Here is a 26,649-nt window from a genome sequence, read left to right as displayed (position 1 = left end):
TAAAACACAAAAAGAAATAAATAAGATGAACCAAAAGTTTTTTTTTTGAAACTAAGATGAACCAAAAGTTAAAAACAGAAACATTTAAAATTGGTTCAAATAAAGAATTTAAGCGACAATTAATGACAGCAACAAAATAATAAAACTACAATAAATATACTCCGAAAGTTAACACCAACAATTAACACAAAAATCATATAATCACATATTATCATTGTTGTATCAATCATTTCCACAAAATAATTACATACTATAACAACAAAGTAACGTTAATATACAAGTGAAACATTAAACAACGACATGTATCCACAAAAAGCTGAACTATAAAACACATAAAACAAGCAGTCGAAAAAGAGAGCTTGACAAATATTCTTATGTGATACATGAGAAATTAATATGCTAAGAAACAATTAACCGGCTGGTTAGAAGCGTTAATCCAACAATATAAAAAAAAAATGAAATCCTACTATCAATTACATTACATTTAAAAAAACTATCAATTACAACACATTTAAAAATGAGAAATCAAAAAACTATTACACTTTTATAGTAGGAGCAAAATTCTACAAACAATAAGTTGTATCCAGTGGTTTAGAAGAATATGAACTTCAGAAATATAAATATCATATTTAAATACAATACATAAGTGTACATGGACATTAACTTTAGAAGAAAATAAAATGTTACATTTATTGATTTCAAAAATGCATTTTCTCATATACATAAATATGTTATAGTATTCTTGCAACCAGAAACATAATTCAAATAAAAATAATATTCTTTGTTAAAATATATATCTCCTCTTTATAAATAAGTGTATGTTCTTTATTCACCAAAAGATAAACATTTAAAACGAAAAGGATACACAAATATCTGACACATGAGAGTAAAATGATTACAAGTAATAATACATTGCAAACTAATATTACAACAAAGACACACACAAAATCCAATTTAATTTACCATCTACTACATATTTTAAAACCAATCGAAAATAGTGAATAAAAATTAGTATTCACCCGCAAAAGAGGGTGTGGCTTCTTTTTGTTTCCATTATAGTTAGCGCTAAATTTATATATAAATACACTTAAATCAAATATTAGTTACACGAAAATGGCTATATGTTCCATATCAAATTTCATTTTGTATTCGCTCCTCCATGACATAAAAGATAAGCTGATTTCAATACCATCTTCAGTGTGTTCATAAAATGTAGACATATCATAAGACCAAAGCTAAGTGGTGCATATACCAAATTTTTTAAAATTTCTTAATCTATAGAAAACAAAAACGTAAAAAAAATAATAGAAAACTGCTAAAGATACTATTAAACATTAAAATTAAATTAAATACAAAGTAAAAATATTCACATATTAATAATAATTATGAATAATATATTTAAAATTTATAATCCGCGCGTAGCGCGGACAGAGGATCTAGTTATTATAATAATGTTATCTTCGCACGTTAAATAACTCTCCATGTGCTTTTCTCACGATTAGTAGAAAATATATTACAATATTCCCTTCACTAGTTTAAAACAGTGAAGAGCAGAAGTAATAAACTGAAACACCTTTAAAGTGAAAAAACATAGATTTTTTTTTAACACTAATTATATAATTATATTAACCAACAGAGATTACAGGGGTGGAGTACAGTTTAGGTTACATTTGCCGGCAGGTTTATAAAAAACCTCCAGAGTCCAAGGCTCCAACAACGGAGAAGCTAAGCCCAAACATAGGAATTAAAGATAAGAACATGAACCATCCTTAATACTAACCGATCTAAAATAGAAGAAGTGAGGAACCAAACAAAAGAACCTTTACAAAACAGTGAACAATAAAGCACGATGACTTCAAATGAACCCCTTTGAACGAGACAAGGCGAGGATGCTATCCAAAGCTAAAACCTCCAGCTTGTGACTCCTCCTATAGAGAATAATCCATGCGATTAAGAGACCAGTGCTTCAAGCTTTCAAGATCTAGGAGACAGAACAATTTCAGTTCTTAAGTCTACAACCGGGAATGCGTTGACGGAGATAGAACGTCACGAGACGTCGAGATGAAGCAAGACGAGAGATAAGAACTCGATCAAATCTTTTGGTAAATGACAAGGAGCGAGACAACTCATAAATGGGTTCAGCCATTCTCGAGAGATCAAGAAGGACGAAGATCGAGACCCAAAATGAGCCAAAGAGAGTTCAAAGCCAACATGCAAATCATTTAACCCAAAAACAGGTTCATAATGCGACCAAAAAGAAGGGAAACAGAACCCAACTCACTTCAACTAGATCGATCAATATCACACACAGAGAACGACATGCAAGCTCTCATCCCCCGGTAAAGATAAGATCTAGATCTGAAATCCAACCAAAGAGGAAAACGAGAACAAGACATGAAGATCTAAACCGATTGAAACCAAAAAGGATGATTCAAAGAAACTAAACCCGACTCCGGCTCTGAGAGAGCAACCGGAGTTGGAGAGCAAGCTTCAACAATGGAGGATTGATGAGAGAAGGCAGAGTATTTTTGAAGAGAGAGAAAGGGTTATATTTTTCTAAGTTCTTAAACAGAAGAAAATAGAAGGAAAAATACTTCTCTTGTGAAAAAACATAGATTAATCAACTAATTTTTGAACAATTTTGGAAATGATACGATGTCCCTCTTTGTTTAATTCCTATAAAGCGGTAATTTAATTTTTTTCAGTGATCTTATTCCTTATTTTTGGCTAACCTTACTTAAATTAAGAAACTTAGGGCCTGACTGGTTCAAACGCAGCGGTTGCGGTTGCGGTTGCGGTTGCGGGAGTTTGTGGATGCGGGCGGTTGCGGTTTCTAGCGGTTTTAAGAGATTTGTACGACTGGTACTGCGGTTAAAAATTGATGCATTTGCGGGTGACTTATGACTGGTTAACTACCTAATGCGGTAACAGTCAAATAATAAATTAACAATATTTACATTTAATATAATTATAAAAAATATCAAAAATCATAAAATTATAATAAATATAAAATTTATATTTAGAAAGTTATAATTTTAATTTTTGAAAATTTATTGAAATTGTTTTTATTATAAAATTTTATAATATTAATTAAAATATAATAGATATATTTTAAAATTTTCATAATTTCAATTTTAAAATTTTAAAATTTTTATTAAATATTTTTACTTTTGTATATATATTGTTTTTAAAAAAAGAAAAAAATTTTACCCTCCCGCAACCGCAAACGCTAGCTGGAGCCAGCTTTTGAATTTATGAGATTCGGAGCGGTTTGAAGCGGTTTAGAGCGATTTGAGTGATTGTTGCAAACCGCCGACAACCGCTACCAACCGCAAAAGCTGCGTTTGCGGGTGGTAGCGGGAAAACCAGTCGCCTCCTTAGTTGTCACTCCAAAGAATGAAACTGAAATTTCGGTTACACGGGCTCTTGAACCAATAAAGCAAACCACTGATTTGGATCTGGCCCAAGTCTTGCTATATATATATATATATATATATATATAGTAATGGTATTCAATCCGATAAATAGAACAAGTGTTTTGGATATAATAATACTAAATAAATCCTGAATGTTAGTTTTAAGAAACCGCAATATATAAATATGGTTAAATATAAACTAAAAACCGAATAAACTAAAGAAACCGATTAATTAAAAATATCATTATACTTATATATAAATTTTATAATAAACTTCATAATGTATACATAATTTATATCATCAATATAATATTCATAATTGAAATATTGAATTTAATAAATTTTTATTTGTCTTAAGCTAAAAGGTTATTTTGTTTTTCTTATTTTCATCAAATTAAATAAAACATAATTTTTACTGGTAACTATTGTGTTAAAATATAAAAATATAATACTATTATGATATTAGTATTTTATTACTTTATTTTAATAGTTAAATAAACAGAAAATATTATATTTAAAATTTAGAGAAAAGAATATGTATTTATGTTTTAATAAACCTGATTTCTAATTATATAATCTAAATTTTGTTATAAAAGATAAATATGGTTACGATTTTTTGTTATAAAAGTAAATAAACCGAAAACTGATGATATATAAACCGAACTAAACCAAATTAAATATGGTTTCAATGTGGTAGTTAGTTTTTATAAAACCGAAATACAGAAAGAAAAAAATTGAACCAAATCAGGATTGAACATGTCTAATTGTAGTGATTTCTAAAATTATGAGAGCTTTCATTGATTCGGAACAACATACACAATTTGGCTTTGATTATAGCTGCCAAAAGTTGTGGTTGGAAACAAATCGCTTATATGGCTACCAATTAGTAAGACGAATATGGTAGAATTGGTTATTAAGAACGGTTAGAGAATGTGGAAGAAATAAGCATTTGGTTCTGATTTTAAACTGTATATTCATGAAGAGAGTACATTATTATAAAAATAAATTCTATGACGAAAGGCTTTTAGATGATAATATACAAATTGTTAGTTCGAGATAAGAGCCGATTATGGGAATCTCAATAATTTTGAAGGATAATTCATCTAACAAATGCAGCGATACGTAAACATTTTAGATTCTAAAAAAAAACTATTTTTCGTTTTTAAAAGTTACTTTGGTTATAATACAAAAAAAAAACTTTTTAAAATTAAATGTGTCATATCCATATCATGTTTGCTTCTTAGGGTCGAATAGTACCGAGTGTTTGCCAACTGCAATACTGTTCTTCGATGTATACGTCATGCATATCACATTGATAAGAAGAAAGTTGTAGTATTTTGAATCAGGTTCGCACATGACAAGCTCAAATTCACAAATCTAATGAAATGCTAGGTATTCAACTTTGGATCCTCATTCGTCAAAAACTTCCATCATCTCTCTCATAATTTATACATGAATGTTTAAGCAACTCTAGCCTTTTAGGTAGAGTTTTATACCAAACTATGTTCATCAAAGAGATCATCAAAACTGTTAGTACAAGTGAAGATTGAGTTTTAGAAGCCGAAGAAAAATAATTCTTGGAAGTGATTATGTATCAGTCGTGAAATATTACATGAATTAGTAGAAGAAATGCTACAGAAAACGAAACTGTATACTTGACTTGAAGAAAGGAGTTGGAGGCCGACCTAAAGATATATTAAAATTGGAGGTTAAGCAAGTAAAGATTTACATCCTAGAGAACAAAATCACTGAGAAATAATTTGTAGAAATTTTGAAAATATTCCATAAGAAAGATATGAGAATATTTCTTTTTTTGAGAAATTGGATAGGGAACCATGAAATCTACTAGTATAAGTAGGTAATGAGGTGCTTTATATTTGGCACCATGAGGAGTTCTTGGGTTATGTATACATCCTTGAACGTGTTAGGATAGTGTTTTTGTTTAAGTGATACTTGTAAGTACAATTGAAAATGGAACTAGCAATACACAATTTATTTGTAAGAGAAAACTTCTTCGTTATATGTTGTAGTACTTTATGTCATATGTATAAATATAATACATAGTACTACTATTTACTCCATCAGACCCATCATTGCACTTTAAAATCTTGTATTGTAACCAAGTCCATGTAGATTGTAGACAACTCTTTTTTTTTATGAACCACTTGGTTGCCATTGAAACAGAGTTACTCCTCAAAGGGAGCGTTTACAGAAGAAAGCAAACCTGACGTAGTTACAAAATCAGCGGTTACATTGCCCAAAGGGATAAAAGAGAAGGAGATAATTTCGAACCTACAGCTCCAGTGGCGAATTCAAGAAAAAATTTATGAGGGGTCAATTATATAATAAAATTCTCAGTAGGGGACTTTGAAACCGGATCTGTTGGTTCACAGATAATCTTTTCAACCAAATGTGCCACTTTCGTCTATGATGTAAAGCTAACAAATTTTATTTATAACATTTTGTGGTGTTAAGTGACACCATAATCCTCAACGTTCAGTCAAACAATAAGCTATGAAGTTCAACTGTTGACGAAGAGAAGTTGAGGGTTTAACAAGAGATTTTGAATCAGAGAAAAGTATCAGTTGAGAAAAATCGTTAGTGACTGCAGACAATTCTTGTTGTGTGTTTCGTGTAAGATTAAAAATATAAAAATGAACTCAATCAGTTTTTTCCTTTCTTGTATATTTCCTTTTCATAAAATCTGTGAATGAATAGTCATTAGTTACGTACAAACCATAAGACAATCCTTAAGAACACCAAAACACAATACTAAACTCTTTGATCAATTAGTACATGTTCAAGGGGTTGGATGTTTTATTCTTGTTGAGAAGGATATATTTTTCTAAAGAAAATCAATTTAACATACTTTGAACCTCGTCCTACAGAGATATGCGGATCTTTTGAGTCCAAAATTTTATAGTCATTTAAAAAGAATATAAAGTCTGAGGATATGTTGAACAAAAAAAAAGTCTTGAGGATATATTTTGTTCTTCTTATACTGTACCCAGGGGGGGGGGGGGGGGGGGGATCCATGGCAATTCTTGGAGATCAGAACCCATTAACCGTAAGTATTGATTTTACACCACCTTGAACCACTCTTAATTTGGATGGACTGATCAGACAGACAAACGTTTTTAAGTTTTGCCTCATAATTCAAACTACTTCTGAGCTTAAATAAACGTATTCTGCAACAATCTATTTTGAACTATTGATCAGCTATTGGTTTCAATTCAGTAATTTACCGAGTCCATTCTCTAATTAGTCGGACGGTACAAACTTTTAATACGAATAAAAAGGAAGCTTACATACACTCTGCATATATATCATCTACAAAGAAGCTCACATTCTCTTATTTTTTGTAATTGAATATTTCACCTTTTTCCTTTTGGACATAATAACTTTGGAGGTCCTATATTTTGATTAGGACGTGGTTATATTAATGTGACAATGTCATTGGGAACAATATAACAACTTAGCAGGTTGCGAGTTATGGTTGCAATGTCATTGTGTTGTGGTATTGTTTCTAACTACTTGAAAATTACGTCGTAGAAAATCTTAGACTTCCTTTGACATATCCCAAATGAATATATATACCCTCTTTAAAAAAAAGTTTTACCAATGATCAAAAATTAAAAATTATTTGCTAGTAGATGATCGTTAATACACTAACCTTCTTTCTTTTAACAAGGAATTTACTTAACAAATATATATATAATTGATAAAGTAGGTGATTATATTCCAAATTTAACCATAAATGCAGATCCAATTACTATGATATATATGGGTTCGTAGCTAAATTATGAGAACCCTGGAGATTTTATTATGAAATCCCAGGTCCAATTATCAGAATCAAAGAAAGAAAATAACTCAATTAATAAATGATTTGAAATCTATTTTAATGTATGCACATTATTATACAATCATGGCCAGAGAGGTCACGCCACATGTGTATAGTACAATTTCACATGTGACAATGCCAATGGAAATTCACATAAACTTAAAACATTAGCTTAAGAGTTGAAGACATGTCCCATGTTCACTTTGGCTTATCTCTTCAATATCTCCTTGATTTTGATTTTGCAATTGCTTGGTTGCTAGGACACACTCGCATACAGCCACATGAACTCCCAATGACCCATATGTTCCTTTAGGGTCCAGATAAAGATTAGGAGTAATAAAAACCCACATTCCTCTTTCTACATGTACTAGTCAATTCTGTTTGTGCTGGTTTTATTTACTTTGCAAAGTGTGACAAAAATAACCACAAGAGGCGGTGTTAACGCCTACAAAGATAAAACAAGAAACGAGTTTATATATAATATATCCATTGGAGACTATTTTAACGTTCATCGAGTTATATGCGTGTTTTTCTAAAAAAATTATATATCACGCAAAATATTAGTTTTCTCAACATATCAATTTCATATATACAATCCGAGGGGGGGGGGGGGGGGCGCATTATTCTTGATTTACTTCAACTCTCAATGAATACTAAAAGGGACATACTGGCTCCGAGTTCATTGATTTTGGATTTGACTACTTTGTTCGAAAACTTTTATTGATATCAAGAAGTTTCGTACGTTTTCAGGAAATCGAGATCTGGTGATGCCTGAGAGTCTAGGGATAGAGATCATTGATTTTGGGGGGGGGGGGGGGGGGGGGGGGGGGGGGGCGCATTATTCTTGATTTACTTCAACTCTCAATGAATACTAAAAGGGACATACTGGCTCCGAGTTCATTGATTTTGGATTTGACTACTTTGTTCGAAAACTTTTATTGATATCAAGAAGTTTCGTACGTTTTCAGGAAATCGAGATCTGGTGATGCCTGAGAGTCTAGGGATAGAGATCATAATATGTTTTGAGACTTTCCATATATATATGAAAACAAATAGCTAAAGACTTATTTGATTCCGAAGCAGTTAAAATATTGTCTGATTGATGAAATTGACCAATCAACATAAATAAGATTCTCTTTCTTACGATGGGAAATAAGAATTCAGTAAATAAAAAACAGAACCTCACCGATTGCATCTGAAAAATCTTAGAAGCGTCGTGCATTATTGATAAATATAAAATTATAATAAGCGAGATACATACCAAAACCTGAATATATGATTGAGAATAGAAGATACAAAACTAGGCCTTCTCATGTGGTAGACCTTACTTCAGTGAGACTGTGTTTAGGAGAAAGCATGTGCCTCTATTAATGACACATATATTAGTATATATTGCAAATGGTTTTTCCTAAAGTATAACACATAACACATACAATATAAACAATTGTTTGCTGGCCACGCAATTAAACCTAATAAGTGCTAAGTGGGAGGAATCCCCATCAGCAAGAAAACTCATTATTATTGAAAATTAAATTCTTCATAAGATATGTTTGCCAAAAACAGATATGAAGGACTACGTCCAGTAATGCTAACTTTGTTAGTGTAGCCAAATGAAATGAGTGCTAGATAGTCAAAGTAATAGAAGTGTGAAGTATTATTACCATTTACCAGCTCATGCGCGCTTTAGACCAACTGCTAATTAAATCTGGTCAATTTATAACTATCATCATAAGCATGTCATATAAAATAATATCAAGTGTATGTAAACGCAAGTGGTAAAGACGTGAGGTTTATAACTTGTATAGCTGTATTGCAGTGTGTAATAGTAGTACTATTCTTATCCTAAGTCAAACTCGTTTTCAATATTTATCCACCGATTTTGTTATGTTTTTATTTATCGTGATGTATGATATCAATATAATAATATAACAAGTTATGTTCGTAAAACAGAAACTTCCAATGCCTTTCTCTCCACCAGTTACGGTTGCTGTCTTTTTCTTAGTTACTACTATACTTTAAATTAAGGGTTTATTTGCCAAACAACCAAAGAAAAAAAGAATAATTAGATTTTTAGTAAGATGCTAGAGAGATAAGACAGAAATAAAGAGAGAGAGGGTGATTTTTGTTAGATGGTAAGTTTGTGTTTTTTAATGGTTATAACTTATAAGGTGCAAATTCCCTTAAATTAACTCCTTTTGAGAAATGATTTACTCTTTTTGGATAAAATAACTATACTATACAATAGAATAATGTAGGGGATACGTGAAATAAAAATTACGAGGGAAAAACATTAATCCCAATCAATGGGCTACAATAAGCGGATACATTTAACACTGTGAACCAGAATAATTATTATATTGTCGAAAAGAAGTTAGAAGACAGTGAAGGGACAACAGAGCTCAGCTCTCTATAAGTGTACTTTGAATCAAAAGTAATTTACAAAAGTTGATCAACTTACATTTTAATATGTTTAATCTGGTCTTCGCTAGATCAAGTTGTCATCTTCCAATTCCTTACCAATCTTTCAAATTTTCTTAGGGATATTCTTGGAATCATCTTATTTTCCTTTTTTTTTTATAGAATTGGCTTCCTATTAAAAAATCATCTTATTTTCCCTGAGTTTGATTCATACTTCTTCTTAATATGCATAACATGCATGTGTCCACACGGTTTTATGATTCGTATCCTCAGAAGTATTTTTTAATTACTCAAAGAACCAAAAAAGTATTTCCTAAATTATGGCAAAATAGATCTAAACTTTCCTATAATATTAAGTAGACGCGTCTCTGCTTTTCAAATTAGCCTTTATGTTTTAAATATAGTAGAATGGGAATGTAGAGTTTCAAACTTTCAATGGTAACCTAAAATTGACCTAGATAAAATAATCATCACAATGGTAAACTTTATCAAATTATCGAGCAGAAGTAATAAACTCGATGAACTTTGTTTAAGAGAACATTTTAACGGTTAAAATTTAGGTAAAGCTTAAATTTTAATAGTGTTAAAAAAAAAAAAATCTTAAATTTTAATTTTTAGACAAGATATTTTATGATCTATATTTTAAAGAAAATTTGAGCTTTATCTTAAATTTGATGCTATTTTCAAATTAATGGCTAAAATTGCATTTTTATTTGTTGAAGCTAGAAATAATAAGAAATAAGAGGACGTCCAGGAAAAAAAGAACCAGTAGTAATAACCCTTTTTTTTATCAAGAAGCAGTAGTAATAATAAGAAGCATTGGACTTTTCACACAAAGAAAACAAAGTAAAACGACCTGCCGTCAAAATTAAAAAAAAAAAAATTTAAAAAGAAGCAAACGTTTCCTATAAAAAATGAGGGTAAAGAGAGGAAAATGCAAAGGAAGGAGGACTCTCTTGTTCCTCTTCTCTCCTCTTTATTACAAGTTGTTCACTTCATCACATGCTCCTCGTCTCTCTCTCTCTCTCTCAACTAATCACAAGTTTCAGTTACGCAGCTGCTCAGACTCTGAGCTCATCTCTGTTTTGTCTGTTAAAACAAAAGATCCAGTTTTCATGGAAAATTAAATGAAACAGTGACGACTCAAAATCATTTCTTCTTCTTTGTTCTCTTACTCTGTTTTTTCCCTCTTCTAAACTCTCATTCATGGCTCCAAACTCAGTGGCAGTGACAATGGAGAAGCCAGACAACTTCTCTCTACTAGAGATCAACGGCTCAGATCCATCCTCATTCCCTGACAACAAACGCAAATCCATCAGCCCAAAGCAATTCTCATGGTTCATCCTCCTCAAAGCTCACAGACTCGTCTCTTCCCTCTCGTGGCTCTTCGCCTCTGTCAAAAAGCGTCTCGCTTTCTCCTCCAAGGCCATAAACGAAGAAGAAGATCCCAAAAGCAGAGGAAAACAAATGTACAGATTCATCAAAGCCTGTCTTGTCATCTCCATAGTCGCCTTGTCAATAGAAATCGTCGCTTATTACAAGAACTGGAATCTAGATCTCGTGAACCGACCGTCCTGGGAGGTCCGTGGGCTCGTCGAGTGGTCTTACGTGGCTTGGCTCTCGTTTCGATCCGATTACATCGCTCCTATTGTCATCACTCTCTCCAAGTTCTGCACTGTCCTCTTCTTGATCCAGTCTCTTGATCGGTTGGTCCTCTGTCTCGGTTGCTTCTGGATCAAGTTTAAAAAGATCGAACCTAAGCTCAAAGACGATGAACTCGATCTTGAAGACGCTTCCAACTTCCCAATGGTCCTTATTCAGATCCCAATGTGCAATGAAAGAGAGGTAAACTATAAACATACTCTGTTTTTTGCTCTGTTTTACTCTGTTTTTGCTCTGTTTTTACTCTGTTCTGTAATTGTTTTGTTATGTTCTTGTTAGGTGTATGAACAATCAATAGGAGCAGCTTCACAGCTTGATTGGCCGAAGGATAGGATCTTGATTCAAGTTCTTGACGATTCAGACGATCCGAACTTACAGCTTCTGATCAAGGAAGAAGTAGCTGCTTGGGCAGAGAAAGGAGTGAACATTATCTACAGGCATAGGTTGATCAGAACTGGTTACAAAGCTGGGAATCTAAAGTCTGCGATGACATGTGATTACGTTAAAGATTACGAGTTCGTTACTATTTTCGACGCAGACTTTACGCCAAGTCCTGATTTCCTCAAGAAGACTATTCCTCATTTCAAGGTAAACCAATCAATCACACTCAATCTATTCTAACTAGAAAAGGCAATTTCTTTTTTGAAGTTTCGTAATTTACGATGATGTTTCAAGAAAAAATTAAGTGAAAAAAATATTTACTCTTTTCACAATGTTTTTTTAATGGGAATATAATCTTCCAATTATACTCGTCACCGACAGTTGTCTCGATTTTTTTATTCTTTCTTTTTCGGTGGGTCATGTTGAGAGTAGCCGACAAATATAATATTAAGTTTTAGGAAAAGTTGTACATGTTATGTATGAAATCAAAGTAACCGACAAAACTAATTTACAAAAATCAACACGTCGTTGGATGATCTTCACATCATGATTCTTCGTATTTAGACTTGTTGAACCTAATCTTGACTCTGTTTATTTTGTAATAAAATAGTATTTTAATCATCATTTTTGTAAGCTGTAAACAGAGTCAAGATTAGGTTCATATGATAAAGTACTATTTTGAAAACGGTTCGTATTTTATATTTTATATTTTAAATAAAAAATTAAATATTTTAGTTTGCAAAACTGTAATTTATTACTTAAAACATATATTAATTGTGTTTAGCGTATGAAAATGAAACAATCATCAAGAAGCTAAAAAGAGTGTGTGTTGTGTTGTTTGTTGTAGGGGAATCCAGAGCTAGGATTAGTCCAAGCAAGGTGGTCCTTTGTGAACAAAGACGAGAATCTCCTGACGAGGCTACAAAACATAAACCTATGCTTCCACTTCGAAGTAGAACAGCAAGTGAACGGCGTGTTTCTCAATTTCTTTGGGTTCAACGGAACCGCAGGAGTCTGGAGGATCAAAGCATTGGAAGAATCCGGCGGGTGGCTCGAGAGAACAACGGTTGAAGACATGGATATCGCGGTCAGAGCGCATCTCAACGGTTGGAAATTCATTTACCTCAATGACGTTGAAGTCACTTGCGAGTTGCCTGAGTCTTATGAAGCTTACAAGAAGCAGCAACATCGTTGGCATTCTGGTCCTATGCAACTTTTCCGGTTATGCCTTCCTTCTATCATCAAATCAAAGGTAAATAAAACTAAAATTCAACTTCTAGTTATAACTAAATGTTTAAGACTTGAAACAATTACTAAATAATACATATTTTTTAATCGATTTGGAAACCGAATTATATATACTAAAATTTTAGTCATAGGCGAATGTTTCATCTCGCTATGTATAGAACCGGCTATGAACATGAATAAGACTGAATTGTTTGATTTTCCTGTTTTTGATTTTGCAGATATCAGTAGGGAAAAAGGCAAATTTGATCTTCCTCTTCTTTCTTCTAAGGAAGCTTATTCTACCCTTTTACTCATTCACACTCTTCTGCATCATACTTCCACTAACAATGTTCATACCTGAAGCCGAGCTTCCTTTGTGGATCATCTGTTACGTTCCTATTTTCATTTCACTTCTCAACATCCTCCCTTCACCTAAATCTTTCCCTTTCTTGATCCCTTACCTCCTTTTCGAAAACACAATGTCCATAACCAAGTTCAACGCTATGATCTCCGGGTTGTTCCAGCTTGGATCGGCTTACGAGTGGGTTGTGACCAAGAAGACTGGGAGATCATCTGAATCTGATTTGCTAGCGTTTGCTGAAAAGGAAGAGAAGTTGCATAGGAGAAACTCGGAGTCAGGTTTGGAGCTTCTGAGCAAACTCAAGGAGCAAGAGATGAATCTTACAGTACAAGAAACCCCGAAGAAGAGCATTGGAGGGCTAGTGAGGCCGAGTAACAAGATCAAGAAGAGGAACATGGTGTTTAAGAAAGAGCTAGGGCTTGCGTTCTTGCTTCTAACCGCAGCTGCAAGAAGCTTTCTGTCGGCGCATGGTCTTCACTTCTACTTCTTGCTGTTTCAGGGACTGTCTTTCTTGGTTGTAGGGTTGGATTTGATCGGAGAACAGATCAACTAGACACACACACAAAGCAAAGACAGAGAAGACGAAGAAGGGAGATAAACCCGTTTATATTCGCTTATTTTTTTGTTTGTTTTAAATTCTTTTCCCTTTCTTACATGTGGGTTTTATACATAATTTTCAAAAAACTTATAATGTCCAGTTTCAGATAAATGAGTGAAACGATTAATTTGTTATATAATATTGACCTAAGGGTTAATAATCATATGCCTCTTAGGTGTTATGTACAAAGAGTGGTTTAAGATTCTGCTATTGATCAGGGTGAGGTGGGTTTGCTAAACATCTTTACCATAATCGTTTTGGAAATTTATTCACTAATGATGCTTAAGTGTTCCTAGGAAAGTCTTTGCTAAACCGATTGGTTTAACATACATGAAGAAGCTTCAGAACAAACGAAATTAAAGCAATCAAAGTAGTAATACTTTAAATTTTTTGGTTATCTTAGTATTGATTATAATTTATTTACCTAAATAAGATAGGAAAAATGTAATCTTAGTTTATTTTCTTTTTAAGGATTCAAAGAAAATATCAAAATAGGCCGAAAACGGGCCTAGAAACATCCAAACCGCGTTTTATCTAATTATTAAAACTTTCCCACTTAAAAAAAAAATCTAAATAAGGAAAAAAACAAGAATTGTCAAACAGAGGAAGAAACCAACTTGGAGAACGCTGGCTTTGCCTTCAAGTCAGACCCAACCTCTCTCCCTATATATATCTCTCTATACATTCATACGTCTCTCAGAATCAAAAACAAACTAATATCAAAGGAGAAGAATAATAACAAGAAGAAGAAAAGCTATGGCAGGAAGAGGAGGAACAGAAGCGTTTCCTGATCTTGGAGAGCATTGCCAAAACCCTGACTGCAAACTCCTCGACTTTCTCCCTTTCACTTGTGACGGCTGCAAATTGGTAAATCTTTACTGAAAGTTTCAGTTTTTGTTTTCTTTTCCTGCAAGAAATCTTTCCATTAATGTTTCTTTAAATGAAAATTTATAGGTGTTCTGTTTGGAGCATAGATCATACAAGTCCCACGATTGTCCAAACTCAGACCACGGAAGCAGAACAGTTTCCATCTGTGAAACATGTTCTGTTGCAATCGAAACAACTGGTTTTGACCAAGAAGGGATCAAGTCTTTACTTGAGAAACACGAAAGATCTGGAGATTGTGATCCGAGTAAGAAGAAGAAACCCATTTGTCCTGTGAAGCGTTGCAAAGAGGTTCTGACATTTGCTAACAACATTACTTGCAAAGATTGTGGAGTTAAGTTTTGTCTGAAACATCGGTTTCCGACAGATCATGTCTGTAACAAGAAGACGCTTGCTAACTCAGGGACAAGGTCGAGATGGAATGAGAAGTTTATGGAAGCTTTGAGTTTGAGGAATGAGAAAGGATGTGGAAGAGGAACAGCTTCTGTTTCATCAAGTTCTTCTCCTTCGATTAGATCCTTTTAGTTTTTTTTTCCTTTCATTGCAACAGTTTGCATCAACAAAATGTTTCTCATGTATGATTAATAATCAATTGTTTCCAAGAGCATTTTAATGCGTGGCATTTGTAATAGTCTGCATTACATCAAATGATTAATGTTTGTGTTTAGTATGTAACAAGAAGATATGTTTAGAGGCTTTTACCAAGCTAAATCATTGTCAAGAGTTGAGAAAAGCATACAATGGCACTCTTTTCTTATGAACAAAAAAGATTCAAATTTTAGCTACAAAGGGCAGAAAATTTAAGAACCATTTGTCTAATTGTTGACATATACAAATTCTCTACTCAAGCAAACACTAGAAGAACATAAGGCTACATTTCTACATCTATAGAACAGAACAAACAATGTGGAGCAACAAAGCTAAAAGGCAGAGTAAAGAGTTTTCTACCTCTCTCTCACTGGAACATAAGGAATATTCTCCAAAACTCCTTGTCCAAACTCAGCAGATTAAAAAACAAGAAAAGGATCAGACTTTTTCAATATACAAGAGAATGAATATACTCTTTTAAGAAAAATCAGAACTACACCTGCAAGGGCAAAAGTGGTGCACCATATGAGTCTATATGCTCAGCCAATCCTCCATATGATAAAAAAAGATTAACACTAGTCAAGACTTTTATTAAAATGAAAGGGGTGAAAAAAACAGAGGCCACAATGTTTGAGAAACAGAGTTCCAGCAAACCTCTACTTGATAAAGTAGACGCATTCAAATAAATATAACATCCTACAGAAATGAATGCCCTTAATTAATATGTTTGTTCAATTCATTGTTATTTCTCAGTTTCCATTTGTTTCATCACCCAAATACTAAGGATGCTATGAGAAAAGAATGACACATAAAACAAACAAAATCAAAGCACTGATAGAGCAACAGAATAGGTAAAACCTCAAATGTAATTCAGTTTTATTTACATCAGAAAAAGAGCAAAACTTTGTACTAACAAAAAAAAATTAGAATGAATCAAAGAATGTCTAAGTCTTGACTGTATTGAAGATACTGTCTCCGTGACTTGTGAAGATCATAAGGAGCCCATAAATAATCAACAGGACACGCCTTACCATCATCAAGCCTCACCCACGGCTTCCCTTTCCCACTCCAATGTATCAAACTCACCGGACCAGGATGCAAAGACCTACAACTACTCACCACATTGTCTCCACCTAGACCATGCTGGTTCCACTGGTGATCAATAGCTTCAATTTCTCCTGAAAACACCAGCAGAAACGGCGGCAACGAACCCAGCTCGTAAATCCTCTCCTCTTTCTGAATCTTCATCCAGTTCTCGATCTTTTTCGTGTACTCTCCTTCTCTCCATCTCTCTAAATCGATCACCATCACTCCCGTGTTGAAGTAGCAAGGCGTTTTGGACTCAAAGACTCCAGAGAGTTTTGGATTTGACCAGAAACGATCTGAGAAGTACTTGGTGAAGTTAGCGTGGCAGTACTCTGGTGCGCCGATGGTTCTTGATCCGGTTAAAGAAACCTTCCATAGCTTCTTGATATCGTCGACCACGATCACATCCGAGTCTAGATAGATCACTCTACGAACACACGTGGAGAGAATCTCTGACAAGTAGCTTCTTGCGTAGTTCAAGGGACTATCGAGAGCTTGTCTTATGGAAGAAGAGATGAGGTTCTTGACGATGGTTTCGTCGAAGGTGTAGACTTTGAAACTCAGAGAAGGGAAAAAGAGGAGAGAGTCTTCGCGAGGGGACCGTGGTGGGGACCCGATGCGATGAAGTGGAAGAAGATGTTTTGAGGGCAAGAGGTGTGTTTGAGGATGGAGTGGACTGCAGATACCGTGCCACGCAAGTAAGCTGGGTCGAGGGTCATCGCTATGTGAATAGCTGAAGGGTCGCAAGCTAACAAGAGTTTGTTTTGGGGTAGAACAGAGCATTTTGGTCCGTTTTGGTATCCTGGAGCCTCCATGAAATCTGAAGATCCATCGTTGAATGAAGATTTATCGTCTGGAACCAATCGGATTGATCCGACGGTGAGGAAGGCTGCAGAGATTATTGTGAAGATTATTATTAGTCTTGAACTAGACATCATCGGAGAGAAGTGATCGGGTTTGAAGAGTGGGTAAGATCTCAAAGCAGAGGTCTTTTTAAGGTTTTAGTTTTGAGTTTCTGGAGGAGAGATAGAGAGAAGGGTCGAGGAAGAAGACGAAGACAAGAACTGAAACGCGGTTTTGTAAGGAAAGGAAACACGGTCAAATTAAGTTCGTTTGAAACTCGTTTCTTATTGTCAATGCCTAGTCAATGTCAATGTTCTTTTTGTAGATAGTTTTTTTTTCTATAATCTTTCTAGAACATTTCTTTTGAGAAACGGCGAAAGTACAAAGTAATAAGTTCAAATTTATATTGATAATAACATTCAATGGTACGTGAATAGTGTTCATTGTATATGGAAAAAGTATTAAGGATACATTGATGACCAAGATAACATTGAATTTGCATCCATTTATTTCATTACCAGATTACATATGCACACCATCTGGTTAGGAACACCGACTGTTCTATAAAAATGGTAAATACTTATTGGCAAAGTCTAGCCATTTCAGTATATGGTCATCTCTCTTCTAATTTGCAAATGCTGTTGGGAATATCTAGTCTTTAATATCCATCCATTATATATGGTAAACCAATTTATAATCTTGAATTTGAACTTGAATTTTTAAGTGTTCAGATTGGCTCAGAGTTTAACCATTCTTTGGTTTACAGCAATAAATGTTGAGAGAAAGGTTTAACAAACCTATCTTAGTCAATATTGACATAATTTTTTTGATAAATACTAGTATCAAGACTAATTAATAATAATTAAGTGAATACGCATGTAAATGTAGACATTACACGCATAGACATTGTTTGATATATAAGGAAAGCATGTTAGGTTGTAGGAATCCAGCATCTTAGAGTATGGGTTGATAATGGGTCCAATGAACACATGGATCCATGTTCTTTTCTACTTATTTCGATATACATATATTATATATGTATTAATGTTCTCAATAATACCATATAATTATTGACTGACGGACAAAAGATAACAATATATTTAACTGGTCAGCTCACATTCATTGGATGCAATGCTCTTTGAATATAATAATACTATTAACTTAATGCTTGTATTTCACTAAAGCATGTGAGTATCCCTCGTTTAGATAGATTTTATTTGCAGGTTTTCACCCTTATCTATGACTAGAATTTGTTGTTTCCTTGAGTAGCGTTATGCTTATTCTCTGATATTAACAATGATATACTAATTGTAGCATCATACCAAATAAATATAATCGTTTATATATACACACATCTTATATTATGTTAAGTGGGAATATCCACTTCTAAGTTATATTGACACGTTAGCTTCTTCCAGAATTAAAACTAACATATCAGCTCGTAGTTTACGAGTGGATAGATCTCTAACTCTATAATAGTATGATATGTTTTTTTTGGTAAAAATAGTATGATATGTTATCAGAACAAATGTACGTGGTTGATAAGCCAAGGTGATATGATATCACATCCGTACTATCTTGCCTCATTCTGCACTTGATTTATACTAGATCGTATTGAACGCCAGTCACTCTTGCGTTTGTCAAATAATATTTACGCTTGGGGTAAGTCTTCGAAAGCTCCATGTGGATTACACACGCCCACATATAGTAAAATGAAAAGAAAAATTGGTTGATAATGTGTATTTACCACGTTTTATCAGTAATATATATACACACGTATAGATTCTTTTAAAACTTGCTTTCCAAATTTGTTGTTCTATTAACATGCTAGAACATTACCTATAAGAACTAGCTAATTACTATTCTCAATTTTTTTGCCATTTTGGGTATCAATTATTATTCCATAATCTAGTATGTGGAGACTAGATGTAGATAAAGAAAACAAATAAAGCTAATTCGATCTTTTTAAAAATAGAAAATCGAAGACATTTTATAGTGCAGATTTGTTGTTCCAACATCTTGATACACGAAAATTTATACAATTATTTTATGTTTACCAAAAGCAGCCATTACCCGTTCACTTGGTTTTACGTAAATCATACAACTGCTTTCTTAATAAAAGTGATTTTAGATCACATTTGTGTCTGCAGTTGTTCATTATAATTAATTTGACAAAAAAAGAAGAAAAAAAGTGTGATGTTTGAATACAGCTGTGTGTGCGGCTATGGGCTGGCAAAATCATTATTCTTTGTCATGAGTATACATCTTACTTTGGAATTATGCTTACCTAATTACAAAGTTTCTAACGTTCCCAATTCTAGCTACTTCTTATTTAAAAGAAACTCAAATCAACCACAAACTTTTGGTACGTCTGCTACGAGTTGCTTTCAATAGTAGTATCAAAGCTGGTGAAAAGTGAACCTATCATTAATAAAATTATTCCTTATAATTAGCTTTGAAGAATGGGGAGTCAATGAATTCATCATGGACGACTCATGGAAATGGGGAGTCAATGAACTCATCGTGGACGAGGACGACTCATGGAAACGACAAGTTGGTGGTGATCAGTTGATAAAAATTACTATCTATAGCAGTTCTCGCATGTTGTTGTTATCAACAAATGGAATCAAAACTAAGTGAAAACATAGATTTGCTCTAGTATTGGAACCTCTGTAGCCTTCTTTTAAACATAATCGTTTTAAATATCTATATGTAAATGGTTACAAATAAGGAAATAGCGTCATATAACATGTTCAATAACCCTTAGCTTAAAGAGTTTTATTTGTTTCCAGATCAGCGTTATTCAACAAGTTGTTCTCTGGAGACTGACCAATGAGAAGTAAACACCTGTGGATCCTTTTGCCAACAAGGATGAGTGGGTCCCACGCTCCACGAGCTTTCCTTTATCCAAAACAGCGATTGCGTCGCAGTTCTGAATCGTGCTCAGCCTATGCGCGATCACAACGCTCGTCCTCCCCACCATCACGCGCTCCAGCGCGTCTTGCACCACACGCTCCGATTGGCTATCCAAAGCGCTCGTCGCTTCATCGAGAAGCAACACCGACGGGTTCTTCAAAACCGCTCTAGCGATGGCGATCCTCTGTTTCTGACCACCGGATAACTGTACACCTCTGTCTCCGCAGTACGTATCGTAGCCGTCCGTTAAAGACGTGATGAAATCGTGAGCGTTCGCTGCTCTCGCCGCTTCGATGATCTCTGATTCGTCGATATTATCCGACGCTCTTCCGTATACGATGTTCTCTCGGATCGTTCCCGCGAACAACGTTGGCTCTTGGCTAACCAAAGCTATGTGTTGTCGGAGCGATCTCAGATTGTACGATCTTAAATCTCGACCGTCGATTTTCACAACGCCTTTAACCGGGTCGTAAAACCGTTCGATTAAACCGATCACCGTGGATTTACCTGACCCGCTTGGACCAACTATAGCAGTAGACTTCGCTGCGTCGATATCGATAGAAAAGTCACTAAATATCATCACATCCGGTCTAGTTGGGTATGAGAAATCCACATTAAGAAACTCGACCCGACCGGTTAGTCTTTCCGGTTCATATCCTTCTGGATCCTCCGGATCAATAGAAGTGTACCGGTCCAACACAGCGAAAACCGACCCGACCGCGTCCGAACCTTTAGCTAGATCCGTTGTCATGCTTCCAGCATCGGCTATGACCCGACCGGTACTAACCAAGATCATAAACGTTTCGAACAAAGCTTTAGCTGTTATGTACCCATCTTCGATCAGTCTACCACCGTACCAGAAGTCCAAAGCCCACGTGCATGTAGTTAGGCTCTGCGACATGGCGAGTCCGATCCCTGCGAACCATGACTGACGTATGCTTTCTCGCCGCGGGTTTTCTTGAGCCTTTTCTAGCATTTTCATGATACGTTCTTGTGACGAAAAGGCTGTGATGGTTCGTACGTTGGAAACAGCCTCAGCAGCTAGTTTGCTACTCTCGTCCTGAGCCTTGATTGCCTTTTTCGACATGTTCTTGAGTAGAACACGGCGAGTGTAGAAGCATACAATAATCAGTGGTTGCACAGCGATCATTACAAGAGCTAACCTCCACGCTATTACCAGACCCATTGTGCATGCTATGGTTACCGCCGATATTGTTTGTACCAATAGTGCCATACGATCACCTACTAGCGATCTCACCTATCATTAACCAAACAAAGATATTAGAGTGATCAAGAAACGTTATAATTGAAAATTTGAATAATAAGATTCATGTACGTACCACTACCACATTAGCATCAAGAAACGTTATATAACATTGTTAGTTAAAAGTTCAAATCATAATATTCATATACGTACCACATTAGCATCTTTTGCGAGTCTAGAACATATGGCACCACTTGAGTTCTCATCACGATCGAACCAACCAACTTCAAAGGTTAGAACCTTAGAGAGCATCCGTTCTCGGACGCGCTTAGTCAAGTATTCGCCCATGTATGCAAAGTTGTAGTGTTGGCTGATGTTGATCAAGAAAGAAAGCACGGCTAAGCCGACAAAAGATAATGCGTAGATCCTCGTTTTCTCCTTAATCTCGTCATGGCTCGTCAAGAAATAAACCGATACCATTGACCCTAAAGAATATGCATACGCCGGCTGTATGGCCCCAAACAAGGTTGCACTTATGCAACCGTATAACGCCTGTTTCCACTCAGGTAGATTCATTGCCAAGAGTCTTTTAAAAGATGGTAAAGGTGGCTTATCATCTTTTGAAAGATTCTTGACAATACTTGAACCTGTAACGGAGTTAGTAGAGCTTGACCGGCTAAGTGTCGAGACTCTTGAACAACTTCTGAAATCTTTAGTAGGATCCAAGGTTGGACTTGTTTGCACATTGACGCTCATGTTCACACTTGAGTCGTCTTTTTCAATCTGTTGTAAGCGGACTAGTGAAGCGTATTGACCATCTATGTTGTCCATTAGCTCATCGTGTGAGCCAGTCTCAACAACATGGCCGTTTCGGACCACGGTGATAACATCAGCGTTACGAATGGTAGAGAGACGGTGAGCAATAAGGATAGTTGTACGGCCGATTGATGCATTTTCTAAGGCTTCTTGGACTACTCTTTCGGATTCAGAGTCTAATGCACTTGTTGCCTCGTCTAGAAGGAGAATTGTTGGTGATTTGATTATTGCACGTGCGATTGCTATCCTCTGCTTCTGTCCTCCTGACATTTGCACTCCTCTCTCCCCAACCTATTTGTTTACACAAGCTAAATCAGTCTCTAGATAACACTACAAAAGATGCGATAATTATAATCCATCTGTCTGATAATATAAATTGTTTTATAAATATCTTTTTGTTTCAACATATAAATTGTTTTCATATTTCTATGTAACTTTTATCTTTATTGTAACCAAATAAGTTTTGTAGATTTTATAATTGATTAGACTATATTTATTCTATATATTAAATAATATTTTTGTTTTGTATGTTATGCTTATTGTCAAAGAGGATGGATAATTTCCCTCCTCTTTCTATTGTATTGTAGAAGATTGAGTATGAATGAAAGTAAGTTTGTGTTTAAAAAATTATTAAATTATATTTTTGAAGAATAGTAATTTTCTTAATATCTGTACTTTTGACTAATCTAACTTATATTATGAAACATAGAGTATAAAATTAGAATCTGACCTGAGTTTCATAGCCATTAGGTAACTGAGAAATGAAATTATGAGCATTAGAGGCCTTGGCAGCTTCCACAACATCATCCATCGTTGCATCTTCTTTACCAAACAATATGTTCTCCTTTATGGATGTGGCGAAAAGTGCAGGCTCTTGGCTAACTAAACCCATTTGAGACCTTAACCACTTCACTTGCAGCTTATCAATGGATACACCATCTATGAGAATCTCTCCTGCTACCGGGTTATAAAACCTCTGCAAAAGCGATATCACAGTTGATTTTCCTGACCCGCTTCCTCCCACCAAAGCCACGGTTTTCCCGGAGGGAACTCTCAGACAAAAATCTTCAAAGATGGATGTTTCTGGTCTTGATGGATACACAAACTTCACATGCTTAAACTCAACTTCTCCTCTGACTTTCTCTAGTTTTAGCCCTTCCGGATTGTTTGAATCAATCTTGGGAACTCTGTTTATTACTTCCATGATTCGCTCGCCAACTGAAGCCGCCTCGAAGAAGTACTTGAGATTAGACAAACCACCACCAAGTGATCTGAAACAATAACAACGAACAAGATCATGATACGATTTCACGAAGATCAACATATATTCTCTTTTAATATTTTGTTACAAGAAAACCACTTATAAATATTAATCTTACTACTCTACGGAAAGAATCACCAAAACATTGATTTATATGTAAACACGTTGAATTAAACTAAATTCCAATACATACATAAATGCATAAGAAAAGTATGAATTTATATATACATGTCATAAAGTTGTTATATAAACATGTTTTAAAGAAACTATAGTACAAAACTAATTAAAATATGTTTTAGATATCAAAACGAATAATATAATCATTCAAATTTGTAAGCATAAATTTTAGCATACGTAGTTGCAAGTATTACAATATAGATTGAATAATTTCTAAAAAAATAGATTAAAATATTTGAAAGAGCCAATTGGTTACGTAACTGGCTGATGCTATTTATACTAATACGTACGCAATGGATTCTATCATAGATAAAAAGCTGTGAGTAATTTTGATAGTTTAATTGTTGAAACCGTTTTGCATATCTCATTGTATCATACTATCATGCATATACTTTATTGTATGTTAATATATACTTACACGCCACCGATGGCAACAGCGGCGGCTACTGCAAATACGGTACCACCTTGAGCACCATGGTACATGACCATCCGGCTTCCATACCAAGACATGAACCCCCACATGGCGAAAGTGATTCCATTGCTTCCAATGGTGATTCCTTTGGCAAGCCCTTGTCTAATCCCTAGCTTTACCGAGCCTTGAAGCGCGGCTGAAAACTTTGATATCGTTTTCCTTTCCCCGGAAAACGCATAGACGGTTCGCACAGAAGAGATGGCCTGCTCAGCTACAAAACCAGCCTCATTGTACTCTTCACGTATCTTGCTAGATATGCTTATAAGGGCTCGGCCGTACATAAGCCCCGGGATCACTAAGAGGACAATAAAGGGTAAGCCAACTATGGCGAGTCTCCATAACAAAATAAAGCCAACTATGTAGCTTCCGACGAACATTGATGCGCTCATCAAGAAATTCGGTAACTGCACCAAACCGAACCGGTTTAGAAAAAGGAAGAAAAATGATTAGAATGAAAGATAGAAATGGTGAGACCTTTTCACTAAGCACGTCTTGGATGACGAAGCTGTCACTAGAGACACTTGTGATAACATCAGAAGTGCTTGTGACATGAAGATCAAAGTACCCCACATCTTGTCTTAACACTGCTCTAAGATATTTTTCTCTCATTCTTGCTGTTTGCCTCTCCCCTGTTCGTGTCCAACAATATCCTTCTGTTTTTATAATTTAAATATTAATTAGTTAATCTGTGGTTAATTACTATATAGTAAAGTAAGGTCAACATTATTAATATTTTACCAAGGAAACAGACAACCCAAGATCCACAAGCCACATAGAGCAAAGCCACGTCTAGAAGTGCATTAGTCTTCTTTCCTTATACAGACATACAATAAATCTAGAAGTGCATGTGTCATAAACTAAAGTTAAAACCGTAAACTGTTAAAAAATGACCTAATAAAAATGTCAACGGATTGTGGACAATCAAGCATCGACAAAAAAGCTTGTGATCAAAAAGTCTAATTAGAAAACCAAGTGATTATACATAGGAGATGAGAGATGGAAAGAATTGAGAGAACCTTGGATATGCTTTGCATGAAGGTTTCAGTCTTGAAAGAGGAGCCACCAAGGTTGTTCATGAGCTTGCTCGTGATGAGAAGAACAAGGGGAGTTGTGAAGCCATCACCGACGGCTCCGATTAACCCTAATCCCATCAGTACCCAATCCACACCGTCAGCGTGCATGAATATCGATCTTATGCTTCTAAAACTCTTCATCGTCTTCTTCCCAGTCTCTTTGCCCTCTACTTCACCCATTTTTTCTTTTGTTCCAAAGAGAGAGGAAGAGAAAGAGAGACCAAAACGACAAGAGGTTCTATGTTCGTGCAGTAATATTAAAAGCGGATGCCTTTACTTTCCTGTTTTTTTTTCTCTTTTTCTGTGATTCTTTTTTTCTAAGTTTCATTCACATTTCATTGATCCGATGAGGGAGTCGAAGGACATTTATAGAAGCCGAGAGAGAGAAAAAGCCAACTTCGGCTGTGTGAATTTAAAATGAGTATCAAATCATGTTTAAAGTTTATCTCAAAACATTATTCCCGGATGGATGTTTTAGTATTTTCATATATATTTAAAAAACACATCAATTATGTATCGTTTTTAAATTATCAAATTTGAATGCTTTTTAATTAATAATCTTTCAATAAATCTAACTAGTTTTATTGAAATTTGCTATTTTGTTTAAAAAATAATAAAAAAATTATTTTTGTAAAATCATTTTCTTCTCAAAAAGTTCTATCTTAACGAAACAGAAGGAATATGTAACATGCTAGATAACATTTATTTTCGTGATTTGCACTAATATCACTGTTGTGTCCTGTCCTCATCAATTTTACGACATTTTTCTGCCAGCAACATTGTTTTAGACACATAACCTTTTATCAAGAGTGAGTGAAACAGTCAAATAAGATCCAGACTCAAATATAAATTAAAAAATATATATATGCACTATATAAAAATGGGAATATATAATTTAAAAAACTATATGTTTACTAAAAAGGTGAATATAGTTTACCAATAATTTGAGACCTCTGTGTATATAGGCTAAATTATTGTTCCCTAAATTCGTAATTGAAACTGGACATGAACATCAAAGAATCTAATATATAATTTCATTATTTTGAAATCTATATGAGATAAATTCTAGAGCTAATAAATAGGAAACATAAAATACATTTAGGATATTTTATAAATATCGCTTGAACTGAAGGCGGTATATTTCTAGTAATCAATGATATATATAGTAAATGCATGTAATTGAATTCGTCTTCTTGGGACATTAAAACCTGCGAGCAATTCCCTATGTGAGTCATGTGCTCGCCTAGCAGTCTTGCCTTGCATGCAGCCTTTTGCTCAAAACAAGTCTAACTCTGTATGTTTATTTATTGCTACTATTTTGACATCATTTATACATTTATATACTTATCGTATGGTAACAAGAAGTATAAGTGATGTAAAAAAAACAAGATGTATAAGATTATTCTCCATATTTCGAGTTACGG

General features: G+C 34.5%; 3 protein-coding genes and 1 pseudogene across 3 annotated transcripts; 2 read left to right on the top strand and 2 right to left on the bottom strand.

Moving 5' to 3' along the window:
- Positions 1–10,596: 10,596 nt before the first annotated feature.
- LOC106415022 (xyloglucan glycosyltransferase 4) lies at positions 10,597–14,067 on the top strand. The gene is made up of 4 exons (XM_013855622.3): positions 10,597–11,520; positions 11,617–11,925; positions 12,566–12,970; positions 13,185–14,067. Exons 1-4 carry the CDS (start codon positions 10,882–10,884, stop codon positions 13,857–13,859), a joined length of 2,028 nt encoding a protein of 675 aa, XP_013711076.2. The 5' UTR covers positions 10,597–10,881; the 3' UTR covers positions 13,860–14,067.
- A 484-nt stretch (positions 14,068–14,551) lies between these two features.
- On the top strand, positions 14,552–15,396 carry LOC111198740 (zinc finger AN1 domain-containing stress-associated protein 12). The gene is made up of 2 exons (XM_022687850.2): positions 14,552–14,771; positions 14,859–15,396. The coding sequence occupies exons 1-2, from the start codon at positions 14,661–14,663 to the stop codon at positions 15,312–15,314; spliced, it is 567 nt and encodes a 188-aa protein (XP_022543571.2). The 5' UTR covers positions 14,552–14,660; the 3' UTR covers positions 15,315–15,396.
- An 816-nt stretch (positions 15,397–16,212) lies between these two features.
- Positions 16,213–17,401, bottom strand: LOC111198739 (annotated as a pseudogene).
- Positions 16,213–25,584, bottom strand: LOC111198738 (ABC transporter B family member 15-like). Its single transcript, XM_048735354.1, has 7 exons — positions 25,166–25,584; positions 24,891–24,939; positions 24,627–24,805; positions 24,099–24,556; positions 22,973–23,513; positions 21,640–22,533; positions 16,213–21,480 (listed from the first exon to the last, which is right to left on the bottom strand). The coding sequence occupies exons 1-7, from the start codon at positions 25,403–25,405 to the stop codon at positions 20,110–20,112; spliced, it is 3,732 nt and encodes a 1,243-aa protein (XP_048591311.1). The 5' UTR covers positions 25,406–25,584; the 3' UTR covers positions 16,213–20,109.
- Between the last annotated feature and the right edge of the window lie 1,065 nt (positions 25,585–26,649).

This window comes from Brassica napus, chromosome A6 (assembly GCF_020379485.1).
Source record: "Brassica napus cultivar Da-Ae chromosome A6, Da-Ae, whole genome shotgun sequence".
NCBI classification, from domain to species: Eukaryota; Viridiplantae; Streptophyta; class Magnoliopsida; order Brassicales; family Brassicaceae; genus Brassica; species Brassica napus.
The sequence above is the reverse complement of the archived record's forward strand: the minus strand, read 5'-3'. Positions and strand labels throughout refer to the sequence as shown.

Bases quoted from the DNA above. Each gene is read 5' to 3' on its own strand.
- LOC111198740 (XM_022687850.2), top strand. From the start codon at position 14,661: ATGGCAGGAAGAGGAGGAACAGAAGCGTTTCCTGATCTTGGAGAGCAT. The intron at 14,772-14,858 runs GTAAATCTTTAC...GAAAATTTATAG, and splicing joins CTTGTGACGGCTGCAAATTG to GTGTTCTGTTTGGAGCATAG.
- LOC106415022 (XM_013855622.3), top strand. From the start codon at position 10,882: ATGGCTCCAAACTCAGTGGCAGTGACAATGGAGAAGCCAGACAACTTC. The intron at 11,521-11,616 runs GTAAACTATAAA...TGTTCTTGTTAG, and splicing joins CAATGTGCAATGAAAGAGAG to GTGTATGAACAATCAATAGG. The intron at 11,926-12,565 runs GTAAACCAATCA...TGTTTGTTGTAG, and splicing joins AGACTATTCCTCATTTCAAG to GGGAATCCAGAGCTAGGATT.
- LOC111198738 (XM_048735354.1), bottom strand. From the start codon at position 25,405: ATGGGTGAAGTAGAGGGCAAAGAGACTGGGAAGAAGACGATGAAGAGT. The intron at 23,514-24,098 runs GTAAGTATATAT...TTATTGTTTCAG, and splicing joins GCTGTTGCCATCGGTGGCGT to ATCACTTGGTGGTGGTTTGT. The intron at 21,481-21,639 runs GTACGTATATGA...GGTTAATGATAG, and splicing joins TCGCAAAAGATGCTAATGTG to GTGAGATCGCTAGTAGGTGA.